At 48.7% G+C, this 14,853-nt stretch overlaps 1 protein-coding gene across 1 annotated transcript in view; it reads left to right on the plus strand.

Annotated features, from left to right (window-relative positions):
• The window catches only part of SYNJ2 (synaptojanin 2), a 95,125-nt gene that overhangs the window by 58,781 nt on the left and 21,491 nt on the right, over positions 1-14,853 (plus strand). Inside the window, exons 9-15 of the mRNA XM_081829208.1 lie at positions 1,087-1,168; positions 1,939-2,088; positions 2,166-2,331; positions 9,198-9,389; positions 11,294-11,375; positions 12,149-12,289; positions 13,758-13,950. Coding sequence (XP_081685334.1) covers positions 1,087-1,168; positions 1,939-2,088; positions 2,166-2,331; positions 9,198-9,389; positions 11,294-11,375; positions 12,149-12,289; positions 13,758-13,950 — 1,006 coding nt within the window. The remainder of the gene's footprint in view (positions 1-1,086; positions 1,169-1,938; positions 2,089-2,165; positions 2,332-9,197; positions 9,390-11,293; positions 11,376-12,148; positions 12,290-13,757; positions 13,951-14,853) is intronic.

Raw genomic sequence — 14,853 nt, forward strand, 5'->3', positions numbered from 1 at the left:
AGCAGAAAAAGGAAGCCCACTTTCCTCAAATCACAATGCAGTCGATCCTCATTCTTCACAGATTCTGTATCTGCAGATTGGTCCATTGCGAACATTTATTTGTAACCCCCAAATCATTACTTCTGGCCCCTTCAGGGTCATTCACAGACATGCTCAGAACTATGAAAAATTTGAGTCCCTGAGTACATCATGTTCCCGGCTGAGTGGGAACCAGGTGACGCTCTGCCTCTTGGTTTCAGCTCTCCGACGGCAAAGTGTCCTTTTTGTGGTCTGCGTGGTGCCACGTGGTCACATTTTTGTGCATTTTATTGGTGATTTCACTGTTTAAAATGGCGCCCAATGTAGTGCCAAGAACTGGAAGATGTTTCCAAGCCCGAGGCGGTTGTGATGTGTCTGACGGGGAAGGTACGTGTGACAGAGAAGCTTGGCGCACTGTGTTAGGGGGCAGTTGGCTAGGAGGTCAATGTTGGTCAATCAGTGATAATAGTAAAGTGCCTTTGAACAGGCACAGCCTTAAACAAGGTTACGTGTTGCGTAGTTGGTGAAAATGTGTGAGGGCAGAGGCCCACAGGAACCCAACCCTAGATCCCCCTGGGAGCAGTAGTTCAGCATTTGCAATCTGCTGATGGGTCAGTTTGCTAATTGTTTTTTTCTTTTTAAGATTATTTATTTGAGCAGGGGGAGGGGCAGAGGGAGGGACTCTCACGTAGAATCCCCACTGAGCGGGGAGCCCAGTGCCGGGCTCAGTCTCACTACCCTGCATGACCTGAGCCGAAATCCGAGAGTCGGACGCTTAACTGACTGAGCCACCCAGGCGCCCCTCAATTTGCTAATTGTTCATGGGAAGTTTCTAGAACATGAGTACAGCAAATAATGAGAACTGGCGTATTTTATAACGACCCAGGTGTGCGTGTCACTCCATGCTGGGGTACCTCAGGGTGTGCCCTGGGGGTTCTGGTGGGCTGCTAGAGTAGGCGAGGGTCGGCACCAGTTTTCTCGGAGGCCTGCCGTCAAACATAGGCTGTTGTGCTACGGCCATAGCTCCTTCAGCAACTTGTAACCATTTGCATTTCTTGTTTTCCTAAGTTTTCAGAAAGGTACTTTGCGGATGAACTGCCTTGATTGCCTGGACCGAACCAACACAGTGCAGAGCTTCATCGCACTTGAGGTCTGTCCCTGCTGTGCGAGGCCCCTTGGGCCACCTGGGTCATGTCCCGTGCCTCCATCGGCAAGATGAGGGGGACATCACTGGGCTAACTTTCTAACGGTGGGAACGTGGGGCAGAGATGTGCCAGGCATCTTAGAGCGAGGTTTGCCTGGATGGCTGGCTTGCCCATAGCACTGGATGCCTTCGCCCCATTTGTAGGCACACTTTGTGGAATGCATCCCAGACATGGTCACGCAAAGGTGCCAGGGGCCACCTTGAGAAACAGTGGTTCTCTGTGATGATTACTGTGAATGTTGGATTGGGCAAGGGATGTATGAGGCTGGCTGAGATGAGGCTGGATTTGAAGTCTGGGAGGGAGACCTGAGTCTGTCTGGTGGCCTGCTGGCCCAGTGCCTGGTTGACCTCTCCTGGCTCACTGCTGGGGGGAAGGGGTGGGGTCACTGCTGTCTGCCAGGCTATCCCTGATTGTTCTCCATCCCTCTGGTGGTCAGGGCTGGGGCATGGGGGAGTAGGTCAGGAGTAAGGGGCCCAGAGGAGGGGTGGTGGCATGATGAAGACCAGGTTGGATGAAGTTGGGTGAGTTGTGTTAAGAAGCCCCATTCTTTGCTGCAAGGATTCCCCGTTCTCTGGAGGGGCACAGAGTGATCCACAGTCTGCCAAATCGGGAGCTCACTGGGAGGATGCCTGGTGACATTCACCTGAAGCAGCTGTGGATGGTAGGAGCTTCCAGGTGAGAAGACAATGACATCTGTCCCTTACTTCTCATCCAGGTCCTTCATCTGCAGCTCGAGAGCCTAGGGCTGAATTCAAAGCCCATCGCTGACCGCTTTGTGGAGTCCTTCAAAGCCATGTGGTCTCTGAATGGGCACAGCCTGAGTAAGATGTTCACGGGCAGCCGGGCCCTGGAAGGGAAGGCCAAGGTAGGGGCAGGCCACAGGGAGAGAGAGGGAGGGTCTGCATGGATCCCTCTCACGGCCTCTGGTCTGGCTCCTGGCAGGTGGGGAAGCTGAAGGACGGGGCCCGGTCCGTGTCTCGCACTATCCAGTCCAACTTCTTTGATGGGGTGAAGCAGGAGGCCATCAAGCTGCTGCTAGTTGGGGATGTCTACACCGAGGAATCTGCAGACAAAGGAAGGATGCTCCTGGACAACACGGCCCTGCTGGGTAAGGGGGCTCCTGCTCTGCTTGCATGGAGATGTCTAGCTGCCCTGGCAGCCGGAGGGAGTGTGTGTGTTTTGGGGGCGGGGGTTGTGCTAACCAGTCCTTCCCGCTCCTCCTCATGTAATCCCAAAAGGCAGGGAGCAGACACTCTCCTGAGCTGTTCCGTGCTTTGCCCTTCTGGCCTCTGACTTCAGCTTGACCACGGGACTTAAGCAGCCTAGAGCTGCGGTTTGTATTCTTTTTTGAGATGGTCAGTCATGTACACCCACGAAAGGAGGCTCAGGAAAGAACAAAGTTTATTCTTCAGATGTAAGGATGTACAGGGGCGCCTGGGTGGCTCAGTCAGTTAAGTGTCTGTCTCTTGACTTTGGCTCAGGTCATGATTTCAGGGTCATGAGATCGAGCCCCGCATTGGGCATCAGGCTCTATGCTCAGTGTGGAGCCTGCTTACGATTCTCTCTCTCCCTCTCCCCCTCCCACTCTCACTCATGCTCTCTCTCTCTCTCTCAAAAAAAAAAAAAAGACGTGCAGACAAAAAGTGAAAGGATGGAAAAAGATGTTTTATGCAAATGAAAACAAAAAGAAAGCTGGTGTAGCTATACTCCTAGCAGACAAAACAAGACTTTAAAAAAAGACTAAAAATAGACAAGGGGCATTACGTAATGATAAAGGGGTCCATTAAATAAGACGACATAACATGTATAAATATATATGCACCCAACATATGAGCACTAAGATATTTAAATATTAACAGGCCTAAAAGAAGAAATTTCAGCAATACAACAACAGTCGGGGATTTTAATATCCTACTTACATCAATGGATAAATCATCCAGACAGAAAATGAATAAGGAGACATTGGCCTTAAACAGCACGTTAGACCAGATGGATTTAACAGACGTAAGCAGAACATTCCACCCCAAAGCCAACAGAATACACATTCTTCTTAAGTACACATGGAACATTCTTCAGTATGGGTCATATGTTAGGCCACAAAGCAAGTCTTAATAAATTCAAGAAGACTGAAATCATATCAAGCATCTTCTCTGACCACAATGGTATGAAACTAGTAATCAATTATAAGAAAACTGGAAAAAAACACAAAAATGTAGAGGTTAGACAATGTGCTACTGAACAACCAATGATGGGTCATCAAAGAAGCAAGGGAGAAATTAAAAAAAAAAATACCTAGAGACAAAAACAGAAATACAACACACCAAAATCCTTAGGACACAGAAAAGCACTTCTGTGAGGAAAGAGCATAGCAATCCAGGCCTACCTCAAGAAACAAGAGAAATCTCAAACAATCTAACTTTACAACCAAAGGAACTAGAAAAAGAAGAACAAATGAAGCCCAGAGTCAGTAGAAGGAAGGAAGTAATAAAGATCAGAGTGGAAAATAAATGAAATAAAGAATTAAAAACAGCAGGAAAGATCTATGAGTTGGTTCTTTGAAAAGATAAAACAAAATTGATAAAACTTTAGCTAGACCAACCAAGAAAAAGGAGAGGTCGCTAATCAGAAATGAAAGAGAAGAGATTACAGCTGATACCACAGAAATACAAAGGATCACAGGAGACTACTACACATAATCCTATGCCAACAAATCAGACAGCCTAGAAGAGATGGATAAATACCATTCTTCCAAGATTGAATCATGAAGAAATACAAAATCTGGATAGACCGATTATTAGTAAGGAGATTGAATCAAAAATCAAAAACCTCCCAACCGGGGCACCTGGCTATTTCAGTTGGTAGAACACCCAACTCTTGATCTTGGGGTTGTGGGTTCGAGCCCCTTGTTGGGCATAGAGATTTTAAAAAATAAAATGGAGTGGCTGAAAATTAAAACCAAAACCAAAAAACCCCCTCCCGATACATGTAAGTCCCGTGACCTGAAAGCATCACTGATGAATTCTATCAAACATTCAAAGATTAAATATCTGTCCTTCACAACTCTTCCAAAAAAACTGAAAAGGAGGGAATACTTCCAAACTCATTTTATGAGGCCACCCTTACCCTGATATCAAAACTAGACAAGGATGCCACACACCCACACACAAAATTGTAGGCCGGTGTCACAGACGAACACTGACATAAAAATCTACATTAAAATATTGGCAAACCAAAGTCAACAACACATCAAAAGGATCGTTTACAGTGATCAGGAGGGATTTATTCCAGTGATGCAAGGATGGTTCAACATCTGCAAATCAATCAACTGATATACCACATTAACAAAATGAAGGATAAAAATCCTGTTGATCAGGGCGCCTGGGTGGCTCAGTCAGTTAAGTGTCTGCCTTTGGCTCAGATCATGATCTCAGGGTCCTGGGGTCGAGCTCTGCGTCAGGTTCCCTGCTCAGCAGGGAGTCTGCTTCTTCCTCTCCCTCTGCCCCTCCCCCCATTCATGTGCGCGCGCTCTCATCTTTTTTTAAAAAATCCTGTTGATCATCTCAATAGATACAGGAAAAGCATTTGACAAAATTCAACATCCATTCCTGATAAAAACTCTCAACAAAGTGGGTAGAGGGAATTTACCTAAACCTAATGAAGGTTATATATGACAAGCCCACAGCTAACATGACACTCAATGGTGAAAAGCTGAAAGCTTTTCATCTGAGATCAGGAACAAGACAAGGATGCCTAGTCTTGCCACTTTTTTTCAACATATATTAGAAGTCCAACCCACAGCAATTAGGCAAGAAAAAGAAAAGGCACCCAAATTAGAAAGAATAAAACTGTCGCTATTTGCAAATGATGTACTATATATAGAAAACCCAAAAGACCACCCAAAAACTGTTAGAACTACTAAATGAATTTAGTGAAGTAGCAGGATACAAAATCAACAGAAATCTGTGGTGTTTCTATACATTAATAACAAATTATCAGACTGAAAAATGAAGAAAACAATTCTATTTACAATTGCATCAAAAAGAATAACATACCTAGGAATAAATTTAGCCAAGGAGGTAGAAGATCTGTACTCTGAAAACTGTAAGACACTGATGAACAAAACTGAAAAAGAGGCAGGTAAATGGAAAGATCTTCTGTGTTAATGGTTGGAAGAATTAATATTGTTAAAATATGCGTACTACCCCAAATAATGTACAGATTCAGTGGAATCCCTATCAAAATTCCATGGCATTTCTCACAGAACTAGAACAAATAACGTTAAAATTTGTATGGAATCACAAAAGACCCCAAATAGCCAAGGCAATCTTTAGAAAAAAGAACAAAGCTGGAGGTATCCAGCTCCCTGATTGCAAACTAAACTATAAAGTTACAGTAAAACAATATAGTATTGGTGTAAAAACACACAGAACAATGGAACAAAATTGAGAGCCCAGATTTAAACCCATGCATATATGGACAGGAAATTTATGACAAAGCCAAGAATATACAATAGAGAAAAGACCATCCCTTCGATAAATGGTGTTGGGAAAACTAGACAGCCACATGCGAAAAAATGAAGCTAGACCACTATCTTACACCATACACAAAAGTCAACTCAGCATGGATTAAAGACTTGAATATAAGACCTGAAATCATAAAATTCCTAGAAGAAAACACAGGTGGTAAGCTCCCCAACATTGCTCTAAGCAATGTTTTTTTGGATCTGACTTCAAAGGCAAGGGAAACAAAAGCACACATAAACAGATGGGGTTACATCAAACGGAAAAGTTTGCACGGCAAAAGAAATCACCAGAACAAAAAGGCCAGGGGCGCTTGGGTGACTCGGTCAGTTAAGCATCCGACTCTTGGTTTCAGCTCAGGTCAAGATCTCAGGGTTGTGAGATCAAGCCCCGCATCGGGCTCCATGCCCAGCATGGAGCCCGCTTAAGATTCTCTTAAGATTCTCTCTCTGCCTCACCCTCTTCACCACCCTCAAAAAAAAAAAAAAATGCAAGGCAGCCTACTGAATGGGAGAATATTTTTGCCAATCCTAATTGGATAAGGGGTTATATCCAAAATATGTAAAGAACTCCTACAACTCACCAGCAACAACAAAAAATTCAAGCAACCTGATTTTTAAAAAATGGGCAGAGGATCAGAATAGACTTATTTACAAAGAAGACATATGGATGGTCAACTGGCACATGAGAAGATGTTCAACATCATTAATTACTGGGAATGCAAATCAAAATGAAAATAAGATCTAACCTCACACTGGTCAGAAAGACAACAAGCATTGGAGAGGGTTGGGAAGATAAGGGAGTTGTCATGCACTGTTTGTGGGAATGTAAATTGGCACAGTCAGTATGGAAAGCAGTATGGAGATTCTTCAGAAAATTAAGAATAGAACTACCATATGATCCAGCCTTCCACTTCTGTGGATTTATCTGAAGAATATAAAAATATTGATTCAAAAAGATATGCATACACTTATGTTTGTTGCAGCATTATTTACAATAACCAAGAAATGGAACAAGCCAAGTGCCCATCACTAGATGGATAAAGAGGATGTAATGTACACACACACAGACAGGAATACTACTAGGCCACAAAAAGGAATGAAATCCTGCCTTTTGCAATGACCTGGATGGACCTTGAAGGTATTATACTAAGTGAAATAAGTTAGGTGGAGAAAGACAGATACCACGTGATTTCACTCATGTGGAATCTAAAACAAAACAAAAGCAAACTTATAGATACAAACAGATTGGTGGTTACCGGGGTGGGGGGGGGGTGGGCAAATGGGAGAAGGGGGTCAAATGTATTGTGATAGACGGTAACTAGACTTTTGGTGGTGATCATTTTGTAGGGCATACAGATGTAGAGTTGTAGTGTTTAACACCTGAGGCTTATATAATGTTATATACCAATTTTACCTCAGTTTAAAGAAATTTCTACTATACTTGCAGGTCCTAGACATGGAGGGCATGCCACACAGGGGTTTATTGGGGTTTCCGCAGGAAAGGCAGGACAGGGTAAACAGCTTAGGATTGGCTGGTTTGAGTAATTCCGGTAGGCTTTGGGTGATAGGCATGGACTTTAATTGAATGGTACCTGGTCCTGGCATGACTGAGGCAGAGGAAGATACAAAATATATATATATAGTAGCAGCTATCATTGTATTTCCTGGGGGCCCGTGCTTTCTGGCCTTGAGTGCAAGCCCACTCTTATACTCTTTATATTTCCAAGCCAAGAGGAGGGGGAAAGTCAAGAAGATGGTGCAGGAGACCCTGTATTATTCTACATGTCAATTTCTCGGAGTGCTAACTCTTACCGGAAACCCTTTCTCAGCCCCAGTGGCTTCTTGATCCCCATCACCAGATATCATTTGTCCCAGGGAGTCTCCCGTGAGAGTGGCCTCCTTTTGTTAGGGTCCCAGGACACTATAGAACTAGAAGAGGGAGAAGAAATGGTTGTCTCCGGGGATCAGGACACCCCCCTGCTCTCAGGGACCAAGACTGTCATGCTTCTGTCAATAGCTAGAGGTTTCTTGTTAGTTGAATACAGTTGACATAGGACATTATGTTACTTTCATGTGCACAACATAATTATTTGGTATTTGTATACATTGTGAAATGATCTAGTAAGTCTAGTTAATATCCATCCACACACATAGTTACAAAAAAGTTTTTTTTTATGAAGAGACCCTTTAAGATGACTCTCTTAGCGACTTTGAAATATGCAACACAGTATTATAAACTATGGTGGCCCCCCAGGACTTACTGATTTTATAACTGTACTTTGGACTCCCTTCACCTTTCTCAACCTCAGCCCCCTCAGCCCCCAGTCTGTTCTCTGTTATCTATGAGTTCATGGTTTTTAGGGTGGTTTTGGTTTTTTAGCTTCCACCTGTGAATGAGCTAGAGGTTTCTTTGAGGGAATTTTAATGGCATCTTACCAGCTAGATCCTATAAATGCTATAGAGCTCTCAGTGGAGAAGAAGGGGAGAACCCAACAGTTTTCCTTATAAGAATGTGTAAGCTTTGTTTAAGAAATTTTTGAAAAATTAATTTGCCTGCGCTTAACATGGTTTCACAGCCCCTTTGCTGCTTCCATTCTTCCATGGGAGACTCTCACTTGGCTTCCAATAGCCAAGGTGGTTATTTGTGTCGACCTGGAAATAAGGGTCTGCGTCGCACAGCATCTTACTAAGTAGGTAGGTAGGCATGACTTCGATGTGAGGTAAGTCATTACTTTAAAAAATGGAATATATTTTAGGTATCTAGAAGATGGACCTGGTTCAGAGTAAGGATTTTTTAAAAGCTTGAGTCCAACGTAAAGCAAACGAAACCTCTCCTGAGGGATGGAGGGTGAAAAAGGCAGAGATGGGGTAAGACATTCCAAGTTTTAGATATAGGCGTTCAAAGTGTGGTATGTTGCAGTGTCCCCTTGCTTATGTCCCCACTGGATTGTGGAGGAAGTGCTGAGGCAGAGACTCCCTGTGGAGTCTGGTTGGTTAAAGCATATGGAGGAGGACATTTTGTGACAAAAATGCCCCAGGCAAGTGTACTGGTTATGGTGGCTTCAGCCTCTTTTCGTTTGTTTGTTTTTAAGATTTTTTTTTTTTTTTTATTCATTTGAGAGCGAGAGAGACAGAGCACAAGCAGGGGGAGAGGCAGAGGGAGAGGGAGACGCAGACTCCCCGCCGAACAGGGAGCCCGATGCAGGGCTCGATCCCAGGACCCTGGGATCATGACCTGGGTCATGGATCATGACCCGAAGGCATTCGCCCAACCTACTGAGCCACCCAGGTGTCCCTGGCTTTAGCCTCTTCCCACCTTCTCGAGGAGCACACCTGGCCCCAGTGTGTGGGATCCGCAGCCCCCTCTCCAACAGGGAGCCCCCTGCATGTTTTGGGAGGAGGCACGTGCTTGGGCAGCACAGACACACGCGCCCTCTCCTGCCTCCTCCCAGTGACGCCCAGGATCCTGAGAGCCATGGCAGAGCGCCAGTCGGAATTCACGCATTTCAAGCGGATCCGCATCGCCACGGGGACCTGGAACGTGAACGGAGGCAAGCAGTTCAGGAGCAACCTCCTTGGCACGGCCGAGCTGGCCGACTGGCTGCTCGACTCCCCCAGGCTCGCCGGCCTCGCAGGACCCCAGGGTGAGCGCCGCTGCCTCGACCACCACATGCAGATTCCGCGGAGCCCTGGGTTTCGCCTCTTGCGCAGCCCGTGACTCCTGCGATTTGGTATTTGGTGTTCTCACGCCTCAGAAGGTTTAGAAAGGGCTGTGGTGTGGGTGTCCAGAGCACATCTGGACAATTACTTGACATATGTGTGGAAGGGTCGTCGGAGTCGGGGGGTCTCTCTCTTCCCGGACGGAGGTTTCACAGTTTGCGGTTTTGCTCACCAGAGCCGTCTTTGTCGTTAGGAGGAGGATGTGGCCCCTTGAGCCACTTTACTGTAGGAAGCCGGGCTGCAGCCAGGCACACATTTCATGTTGCTACTGACCCGGAGCATCTGCCCCCGCCTTCTCCCTAAACGCCTCTGTCTGCACGTTCACGTTAAGTCATCACAAAAGAATTGCGTGCCTTTTAAGAACAAAATAATTCTTAAGTTTGGCACTTCACCTTTTGTCTTACATCATGCAAGGAAATGCAGAAAGGGCCTCACGGTGCAGGATTTGAAGCATAAATGATTTTCCGCTGTCAGCGTTACCGTGGGGCCGGCTTTTCCCAGCTCCCTTGGATCCTGCAAGAGAGCCCGCCTCGGTTCTCTGCCGAGGGATGGGCAGGAGCCGCACCCAGAGCCCGTCCCTCACTGTCACGGGCAGTCTGCACTCCCACCCCTGCTGCCGTGAGGCCCAGGCTGGCTTGAGTCCACAGGCCAGGGTTCCTGGGATTCTTGAGTTGGTGGTGACCGTTCACAGTGCCCCCCCTCCCCCTGGGGCAGGCCCTGTACATGCCGAGAACATGAGAGCAGCCCCAGCTGAGGGAGCTTCCCTCCCCCTTCTCGGGAAAATGGCTCTTCATGTGCCTGCAGGGATGGGTGCGTGGTGACAGCAAGCTGCCTCTTCCTCTGCAGGGGATTTTATTGGGATGGCGGGCTCAGCAGTGCCCCCACTAGAACTCACCAGGTTCGGGAGGGGGGAGGGGTTGTGGGGACTCTTGCCAGCAGAGCAGACAAATGGGTATTTTTTTCCCTTAAACAAAGAAGAAAAACTTCAAGCCAGTTAAGCTTGCGGTTCCAGGTTGCCCTGTGAGGCCAACAGGAAAGGAAGTGGACGGCCTGGCCTCTCCCAGTGGAGTCAGGGAGGGCGGGGTCTCCCTTTCTGCAGCGCTGGGAACCACAGCCTGGCTCGGCTCGGGGGCTGAGTGGCAGAAGGGGGGGCGGTGCCCCGGAGAGATGCGGCCAGTGGCTGCAGGGGTCATATTAACCCCTCTGCTTCCTTAAAGGGGACACAGGATGGATGAGCAACACCTCACCTTGCTGTGTTCCCCATAAAACACATTTCTATAGGAGACCTCTGCGGTCCCCGAGCTGGGCAGGGTTTTCCCTCCTCCAGTCACCAGGATGGCAGTCCCCTGGGACAGGACCACATCAGTCTGTCATTAACCGGGCAAGGCTGGGCCCACACTGTGCGAAGTATGGAGTTGGCAAGCGTGAGACGTGCCTTTGTGTCTGATGCATATGTTGGTGATGCTTATGATGTGCTGGGGAGGAAGAGGAACCCACAGGGCAGTGCCCTTACTACCTGCCAAGTGGGGCGGGTATGGATGCTTCACGACGTCCTTGTGAGATGGCGGTTACCGTCCCTTCCGCAGACAAAGGAACAGAGGTGTGGAGAGGTCACTAACGTGTCCCAGGAGGGAGACCGGGAAAGGCCATGGGCACCGGGGGAGGTGAGGGAAGTGGGGGATCAGCATGGAGCTTCACTGAGTCATCTGGACGAGTGCACCGAGCAGTGGTACACCTGGGCTCAAATGGGAACACGTGGCACCCCGCGCGTCCACGAACGCAGACCTTGTGCTGTCTGATTTCCCTCAACTCCCGCCTTTCCCCCTAGATGAGGACAGCCCAGCTGACATATTTGCCGTGGGGTTTGAAGAGATGGTGGAGCTGAGCGCAGGGAATATCGTCAACGCCAGGTGAGCATCCGGGCACGAGGGGTGCAGGATTGCACCCTGAAACTCACCCGAGGTTTTCCTGAGCCAGGCGCCTGGCTAGGAGCGGGACACTGGGTCCATCCTGCTTCTGCATCCACTGCCCTGTGACCCTCGGGGTGTAGGAACTCCTGATTGCACTCCTACCCTCCCCTCCCCCACACACAGATGTGCACCTCCAGTTCCTCTTTCTTTGCAAATTAAGGAAATCGCAGGAAGGGCGGGTTACTACTATATATTCTCGGCCATGTGTGGAGGCTGAGTCATGCTGTGAGCTGGCGTGTGCACACCTGGAGGGTCGGGGCTGAGGGCCGGCCTGGGAGCGTGCTGATTCACCTTTACCGGGGAAGGTGAGAAGCATAAGTTCGGGGAGAAGGTGCTTCTCCTCTCTGTACAGATACAAAGAAAACCACTGCATTAACGTTTTGTTTAGGGTCAACTGGACCTTTTCTTTCCTAGTTTAATTTCAAGGAACTTTCTGAACAAATAATAAAACCTGATCTCTGCAGCTCTTATGAGCAAGGTGCTGTGTTGGGTTTTAGGTGGCAGGGGTGGGGTGAGGTATGTGCGATGATGTGTATGACACAACCAGAAATACACGGGTAGTCCACTGCAGGAATGAAGGCATGGCACTAACATGGGAGTGGGGACAGTGTGACACTAGTTCTATAGAAAGAATAAGGGCGGGAGGAGTTTGTCGGTGGGAGAGCCCATGTCCAGCAGACTGTAAAGTGTCATTTGTTTCTCGTCTTTTCCAGTACCACCAACAGGAAGATGTGGGGTGAGCAGCTCCAGAAAGCCATCTCACGCTCTCATAGGTACATTCTCTTGACTTCGGCACAGCTGGTGGGCGTCTGTCTGTATATCTTTGTACGCCCATACCATGTCCCGTTCATCAGGTAAGAACATTTAGTTTATGAACATCTGGGGGGCGTGGGGGCGTTCGTCTTGGTGTTTTGTTCAGACTTCTTCTTCCTCCTCCCCTCCTGCAACAGGAATCAGGACTTGCCATTATTCTAGATAAATGTAGCAAACCCCCAAGGACAAAGCAGGCTGAATAGAATATTGTCTGGTGATTAAAAAGCCACAGTGGGAACCTTGCGGGCCAGGAAGCTGAACTCTTTCAGAAGGAGTGATTGTTGTCCTCCCAAGGTCAGTTTTGTGCAAGGAAAGGGATTCCTTACTGAAGTTTTAGACAGGAAACCTCTGACCAAGAGCTGAGTAACTCATCAGGAAATGCCAATTCTTTTGTCTCTTTTTAAAAGAGTTCTAAATAAGATGGGTGGGCAGAAAGTCTCTACTGCTGTCACCCCATTGTAATGCCCCTAAAGTGACCACTTTGTGTATGTCAGATAGGGAACACTCAGCAAACGGGTGTCCTCATAGGAAAGAGTGTGCGTGTGCGTGTGTGTGCGTGTATGTGTGTGCATACATGTGTCTGCATGCATGTGTGTTTTAAGGTTTGGGAAGAACTCACCTTTTCCTTCAATGACTCATAACTTCCCACTGCTACCTGGTCTCACTCATATCGATAGAATTTCCTCCCATGCCAGGCTGAACTTTTCCCCCTCCTGGTTGAACACCTCTGAATATTTAGAGGACCAGAGGCATGCTGGGGGCAGCGCTGGGAGAGTATGACTATGCTCCGTGCTCATCATCCTCTTCTTTGACTTTGGGAAAATCTTTAAGTCCGCGTCCCCCCCGAGTGTGTGTTCCGGCAGTTGGGCAGTGTCCAAAGTGCGGGGCTGAGAGTCAGGAAAGGTAAGGTCAGGCTAAAGGCTAGAGATGAACCATGACAGAGAGGGCGATGCTGGGGAGCTCCAGATTGCCCAGAGGCCGCCCAGGCTCCCCGGCCTCTCCTCCAGCCTTAGCTGGCTTAGCTCTTGTGCCTCTTGGCCAGTTATCCCCTCACCTTGTCTGCCCGCTGACAGTCCCAGGGAGCAGGTGTCTGCGTGGAAAACACCTGCGCAGCCCGGCACAGATAACTGGGCAGCTACCTGATGGCACCTCCTGCATGTTGCAGGAAAGTGAGGGGTGGGGCAGGGGACAGTGAAGTCCAAGCTGTGAGCTGTGTCACGGGCGACAAGGAGGACGAGGCCTTGGGAGCGGAAAGCCGGGGTGGAGGTGAAAGCTTCCCGGGTGCCTTTGTGAGCGCAGGGCACTTGAGAGTTGGGGCCGTGGAGACGGTTCTCCGGGCCCGCCACAGGGAGAGGAGAGAGGTCAGGAGTGACGCCGGGGCAGTCACTGGGTGGCCTGGCTGCCCAAGAGGTGACTGAACAGCCCAGGTCTTGGCCGCCGCAAAGCTTGTTCGCGCTTTTCTGTCCTGGCCGCTGAGGAGCCGCCGCGTGTGCCCCTTCTGTGTTGCAGGGACGTGGCCATGGACACGGTGAAGACAGGCATGGGGGGAAAGGCGGGGAACAAAGGGGCCGTGGGCATCCGCTTTCAGTTCCACAGCACCAGCTTCTGCTTCGTGTGCAGCCACCTGACGGCCGGGCAGTCCCAGGTGAAGGAGAGGAACGAAGACTACAGGGAGATCACCCAGAAGCTGAGTTTCCCGATGGTGAGAGCACCGTGGCATGGGTGGACAGTGGCCTGGAATGTGACCGGGCGCGCGTTCTAGCTCCCTGCTCAGTGCGGCCCCGTACATGGTTTTCTGAGCTGCTGATAGAGGCCAGGCATCAGGGGTGCGGCTACGGGAGGGTCCCTGCCCCTGCGCCCTGGGGGAGGGGAAGTGACTTGGGCTGGGACAGTAGAGCTCAGTCCAGGGGATGTCCCTGGAGTGTTCTGTGCCCCGTCTCTATTACACATTTCCCGAATGTCCTTATGCACCCTACATTTCCTTTGCATTTGTGTGCACACTTTGTCCAAGTTGGTGAAGAACATCCGAATCCAAACGGTACGAGACTTGGTTTTCTTAAGATTCATGGTCTTCAGACCTACATTCTGTTGCAGCTCAGATAAGAAGGCCCGTTTTTTTTTTTGAAATCTGTGTATTCATGTTGGAGGAGCCCTGGATCCTCCCACCTGGTCTCCCAGTTGCCGATAGCGTGCACCATGCTGCCCTCTAGTGACGTCAGGGGTTTCCACCCCAAAGCCCGCGGATGGCCTTTCCAGACTCAGATTCAGATGTTCCCCTTCCTGTGCAGAGATGATGCCCGCACACCTTCAGCCTGGTGCAGACCCCCTGTCTCCCTGCAGTGAGGGGAGGCCAGCTCTTTCCGTCACACGTTCTGCCTATATCTGTGACACAGCTGGCTGGGTCGTGGAGCTCCTCCGTGTGAGCCCAGATAGATCGCATAAAGCTGACATCCTGTGTACTGGGCTGCACAAGTACTCAAGGCGAAAACTCTTTCATTTTCACTAATAAGTGCTGTAATCTCTGCTGTAGTTTCTATTTCTTGGATTAAAGAAGAAACAGACAGGGTTGGGAAATTTACAATGTGCAGTCTTCTGGGACTACAGA

The sequence above is a fragment of the Leptonychotes weddellii genome, chromosome 8, assembly GCF_054177405.1.
Source record: "Leptonychotes weddellii isolate Sample4059 chromosome 8, ASM5417740v2, whole genome shotgun sequence".
NCBI lineage: Eukaryota > Metazoa > Chordata > Mammalia > Carnivora > Phocidae > Leptonychotes > Leptonychotes weddellii.